Raw genomic sequence first — 5591 nt, 5'->3', positions numbered from 1 at the left:
GTCGATTTATAAACTTGACTTGTACCACTGAACGTCTGACTTAGCCGACTTGACGCCGGTTGACTTGTACCGCTTGCTAGAATTACGAAACTGTTCCAGCGGTAAGTCAGATATCTTACTTACTTTCGGGATCACTTTCGCAATTTTAGTTTCAAGAAATTCGACTACGGACCGCCACCGTCCCCACGAACGACTCGAGCACGTAGTACGAGTCAACCGGCGCCAAGTTAGACATCTCGCTTTCCAATAACACGCCGCGACTGAAATTTAATTAAACTAATTGCTTTTCCCTATTTTCGAGGAAGTTTTCTGCGAGATCGTCTACTGGAGCTGCATATCCTAGTCAATTATTTACCCTGCTCTGTGACGGATTTACGTGGGACGCATGCGCGCGAGGGCGACGCGTTCTCGGAGCGGTCGGAGCGCGGTCGGAGTTCGGTGGCCTCGTCGGCGTGTGGACGGAGCATTTTCGAGCAGTTTCGCAAGGAGCGTCGTCGGACGACGTCAACCGCCTGTTTCACTCGCGAAATATGAGCGCCGGCGGCGGGAGTCGCGCTGCCGCGTCGTCCTCTGGTCGCCGTCGTCGTTGCGTAAACGTGGAGTCCGCGGGCGTGTAGCCAGGACCAGCGAGGGAAAAAGAGGAAGCGGAGGAAGAGGACGGGAACGAGCGAACCACGTCGTAACGCGACGCCGCGAGAAGGTCAGTCTCTATCGAGCGCCCGTGCGGCCGATGACACGTACGATATAATTCGCAGGGAAATAGGTGCCAGGCTTCCCACGCACGTCGCTCCCGACCGTTGTCCTATCGACCGGCCCTTCCTCGAGCACGTCCTTGAACCGTCAGCGCCGGGTGCCCCAGCGGGCCCCCATTGTGTACCTCTCCCTCGTCGCCTCGCGCTTGGAGCCTCGCTATTTATCACACGGTATCATTGTCTCTCTCTCTCTTTTTTCATTGTCTAATCGCTATCGTCGCTATCACGTTCGATGCTGCTTACGCACGCTTGTCTTAAGCTCTGTCTTTTTAACAGGCGCCGCGAGGTGACAACGTAAACACGCATACTCAGCGTCCGAAATTAGCATCCGTTACGTCGCCGCTGCTTCGAGATCGTTTATGCGAATGCACAGACTGGATTTTCAAGCCGCCGAATTAATTCACGAGCGAGATTCTATTCAGCCCCGAGATGACGAGTCGCGGTGGACTTTCCGATTGTCATCGTTTCGCAAGGCCGATCTCGAGCCTTCTATTTCTTTCAAGATTTTTTTTTGTCGCTCTTTCATTGCGACAGCACGATTGATCTCCACGTTCTAGACAGGTTTCCACGCGCGTGGCTTAGCCGGGCCAACTGGAGAAACCCAGCGACGCGAAGATCCCTTGGGTTTCCCCAGTGGCGAAATAATATTGAATCATCGCGAGCTATGCGGTTACCGAGCAACGTCTTCGAGACGGACAAGTGTCCTTAAACGTTTTCGATCTCGATGTAACATTTCACTTTCCGTCTCAAGTCCCAGTCGATAAAAGTCTAAAGCTAAAGGGGCGAATACTGCAAGCCCTCCCGTATCATTCACGACGATTCGATATTTAATAGAACAGCCGCACGCGTTCTCAACGACAAAAAAAGAATTAGTCCCGCGAGAAGCAAAAAAAGGCTCGTCGCCAGTTTCGTGTTTAGCAAAACCGTCCGCGTGCACGCTCGCGATTACTAACGTGACGGCGCATTCCTCCGCGAACGCACAACGCCGTCCCACTTTGCGTTCTTCTTTTTCTCATTTCGCTCGGTTATTCAACCCCGCCCGTTGTCAATTCGCGGCCTCGTCGGCGCTACGGAATTCGATCTCTAGATTAGAAAGAAACTCGACGTCGGGAGGCAGAAGTTTTTGGGCGTGATACGTGGCATCGATTGCCGTTCGATCCGCGGAGAAGCGAAACCGTCGGGGAATATCGAAAGCGAATTTATGCTAAAGCTTCCTCTCGAAATTCCGCGCCTTGAGTTGAGAAACTCGGGTGCATCGTACCGAGAGATTCGATCGGGTTGCGCTACGTCGCGCCGGGTTAAACGGCCGTTTCATAGTCGATCGCCTCGGAAAGCTCGTAGGAGCGAGGAATGTCGGTCACACGTTGATATTTTTGGAGCGATCGCCGTTTTTTTTTTTTACACGGTGAAGCTGTGATAGCAGCGATTAATGCTTCCGATCCGCGTCTGAGTCGTCTCCGCGATCGCGACGATAAGCCCCCCGGCTGTATCTAATCTCGCGTGGACAATGACGAATTTCCCCGCTAGCGGCCGACGGACAATAGCCAATTTAATGACGATTGCCGACCATAATTCTCCCATTCCTTTAATGCAACTTACTTGTGACACGTTTTTACAGAAGCATTCACGACGTTTAGCAACGTATGCTTGGCAGCGTTTAGCGTTAGGTCGCTCTATAAATAATGCGGATTTATTAGAAAGATTTATTCTTGAAATAAATCTCAAGCTTGACTCAATAATTTTAATTTGAATCATTTATTTCATTTATTTGAATCATTTGAATTATTTATTTGAATCATATTTTTCAATTAAATATATATTATATAATTATTTTCTAATTAAACCGTTAATTCCGTTGATAAATTAATTTGAAAGAAGACATTAATCAAGTCCCTTTTTCACCGCATTATTTATAAGCTGACCTAATACTAATATGTAGGGGGCTTGCTTTATATTTAATGCTTGACTGAACAATCCTCGTTTGGATCTCAGACATTATCATTACGTCGGGGAAAACCCATCTCTAATAGAGGAATAACTTTATCAGGTTCCCGGGACTACAGCGAGCTAGTTAAGTATCACCCTTGGAACTGCGATGTCAAAGAAGAACAGCTGCAAGATGTTAGTACATCAAGTGTCAGCTATACTACCAGATGACAGACCAATAACTGCCATTAGCGTTGTGGAAGACTTAGAGAAGTGTCCACCGAACTTCACAGTGGTACGGACATTAATATTAATCTCAGTTTATTTAATTAACGATCGCCCCGGCGCAGCGATTACGGATAATTGATATACGTTTCGTTTAGGTATCGAGAACATACGATCAGGACACCGACGCCGATCTGTGGAGGGAAAGTGGACTGTTCATCAAGAAAAAGGGTAGATATATCTGCTTCTCGAAGACTGAGGGCCAGCCCGACTGCGTAGTCGAGGATATCGTGGTAATTAACGAGCGAGACACTCCGCCTGAAGGGTACAGCATGATTTCCTACACCGTGGACACGAGTAAGTCAGCCTACCTATTCGAATGTTAATACCTGTCTTTCGCCGAGAAATAAATTTGCAAGCCCTCACAAATAAATTGCGACAAACGTTGCAGGACAAAAAGCGTGGCGGAAGAAACAAGTGTGCTACAAAATTAGGCACAAAAGCCTGTGCGCGAGAGCAGTCACGGATATAATAATATGCAGCAGGATATTTCACAAGGATTCTAAACTAGCCCCCGTTGGATTTTCTGCCGCTGGGTAGGCAATTTATCTTAACACTTGATTAGAAACGTCTGTAAATTAGCCGCGAGAATTTAGTATTTGTATTTTTATACTAGTCTAATGAGGACAAAAAATTGCAGTAACAAGCGGCGTAGTAATTTATATAAAGTGTATATGAGTATCGTATCGACTGCCTATCGGAAATATATAAGATGCAAAAAATTAACACGATAATTCGATTGCGATATGAGATATCTTATCTTCTCTCTCTCTCTTTTTTTTTTCAGTATCATTAATGGTGTTCGTGTATGCTACAAGACGGTCGATATCACAAATGCGAATTCGGAATCGCAGCCATATGTTAATATAGAGTAAGTTTTAGCGCATAAAGCAACGCGTGTGGACTTTATAAATATATATTTAAAAATATATAAATTATACATATTTTATAAAATTTCTAGCCTACTCCAGAGCTCTTCCCCGAATCCGTCGAATGGAACCTTTCACAAGCCAGTCCCGGAAAGGCCCCCGAAACCAAAGTTCTCACCAATACCTTCGGCCAATGGGATTTATCCACAAATTGCAGCTAATAAGGACGACGAACATGGCGATCGAGATTACGAGGTTTTGAGTCCTAACGCGAGGATTCGGCCCACGAGACCCGCGCCTCAGCCGCCTATGTCTACGCCATCGACCGTTACATCTACGCCTATTTACGGTACACTTCCGGGATCGTCCGATCTCGACGGAGTTCCATTTGCGCTTAATCCTCGTCTAACTACTAATCATCTTGATGCCAGTGTAAGTATAATAACTTAAATATATAAAAATGACTATTGACGCACGTTTAGTTTTACCTAACACTATTTTTCTTATTTTGATAGAATAAACTTCCCGTTATCAAAGTATGGGCGCAAAAGGACTTGGACCGAGAGGTATTTCTTTTATCTTTTTCTTTATATATATTTCTTTGAGATAGATAAATAACACAAAGTTTTATTGCAGTTCTTTTATGACTTTCGTGCGGAAAGAGAAACTTGAAAAACGACGGTGTGCCAAAACTAATACGAGTTCCCGAACGAGTCTCTTTCTACTGTATTCATACGCGTTCGTATCCAATATAATGGTAGCCAAACATGCGTAAATGGAGTGCCTGAACGAGTGATTTATACTAACCCGCGAGAGAATGAAGTCTGCATGACGCTTAAAAATGGGGATTGTGTAATTTTCGAGAAGGAATAAGATGAAAGGAACTAATTCGATGTACACGTTTCTTCGTTCACGCCCCACATTTCGATTTTGATACTGGTGATAACGTCATATTTTTATAGACCCGCGTTATTTTTGGATAGATAGTAGAGATTATATATGTAAAATATATGTACACATGTATTATAATGCGTGATCTTCTGCGCGTCTTAATATCGCATATCTACGTTTACAAGCACACGAACAAGTGCATGATACTGTTGAGAGTGATATCACATTTTCGTTGCATATTCAGTACAGAAGGCAACGATCTAAATGTGCAGTAAGAATATATGCCACAAAGAGCCATTTAAATTTATTAATTCTCTTTTTTTTTGTTTCTTTTTCTTTTTTTTTCACGCGATAGTTTCTTTTCCTAGATATTTGAACATTTAATAATACTAGATATTACAAAGCGCGCACGTTATTTATTATTTATTCTTTCTTAAAGAAAGTTGTTTTACATTTAATGACTTTTCGGAAATTAATTACGGATGTATGTATTTTTCATGCTACTTCAGCATTTCTCATTTCTTTAAATACACAATTTGACATCAATTATATTCATTTTTTCTTTAAGTTATTACTCTCACAGCGCTAAGTGAGCCGAACAAGAGAACGTCCAACTAGCTGAGCTACAAGAAACAGCCTTCTTTGGAACCGATATTTCTCAATTATTTAATTTCTACTGCGAAAGCTTGTTTAACAAAGTTACCCTCCCGTTATTAAAAATATAAGTAAATTAACAATTGAATAAATAATATTTAATCTTCAATTACGATTAAACAAAATGATAAACCTAATATGTCATATTTTGTCTGATTTTACGTAAGTTTATTCCTAACGTTACCTCGATTTGTCGTCGGTGCCTCATAACAAA

At 43.3% G+C, this 5591-nt stretch overlaps 1 protein-coding gene across 2 annotated transcripts; it reads left to right on the top strand.

Annotated features, from left to right (window-relative positions):
* The first annotated feature begins 433 nt into the window (after window positions 1-433).
* On the top strand, window positions 434-5514 carry Mvb12 (multivesicular body subunit 12-like Mvb12). 2 transcript variants are annotated; one of them, XM_070663014.1, is made up of 8 exons: window positions 434-700; window positions 2800-2973; window positions 3062-3260; window positions 3355-3499; window positions 3751-3834; window positions 3925-4264; window positions 4348-4398; window positions 4469-5514. In XM_070663014.1, the coding sequence occupies exons 2-8, from the start codon at window positions 2848-2850 to the stop codon at window positions 4502-4504; spliced, it is 981 nt and encodes a 326-aa protein (XP_070519115.1). In that variant the 5' UTR covers window positions 434-700; window positions 2800-2847; the 3' UTR covers window positions 4505-5514. The 2 variants fall into 2 exon arrangements, with proteins under 2 accessions (XP_070519115.1, XP_070519117.1); XM_070663016.1 differs by lacking the exon at window positions 434-700 and adding an exon at window positions 756-923.
* The last annotated feature ends 77 nt before the right edge of the window (window positions 5515-5591 follow it).

The sequence above is a fragment of the Cardiocondyla obscurior genome, linkage group LG10 (genome assembly GCF_019399895.1).
Source record: "Cardiocondyla obscurior isolate alpha-2009 linkage group LG10, Cobs3.1, whole genome shotgun sequence".
NCBI classification, from domain to species: Eukaryota; Metazoa; Arthropoda; class Insecta; order Hymenoptera; family Formicidae; genus Cardiocondyla; species Cardiocondyla obscurior.
Note: the sequence above shows the minus strand (reverse complement) of the source record. Positions and strands in the feature narration are given on the sequence as shown.

Bases quoted from the DNA above. Each gene is read 5' to 3' on its own strand.
- Mvb12 (XM_070663014.1), top strand. From the start codon at position 2,848: ATGTCAAAGAAGAACAGCTGCAAGATGTTAGTACATCAAGTGTCAGCT. The intron at 3,261-3,354 runs GTAAGTCAGCCT...CAAACGTTGCAG, and splicing joins TTCCTACACCGTGGACACGA to GACAAAAAGCGTGGCGGAAG. The intron at 4,399-4,468 runs GTATTTCTTTTA...GTTTTATTGCAG, and splicing joins AAAAGGACTTGGACCGAGAG to TTCTTTTATGACTTTCGTGC.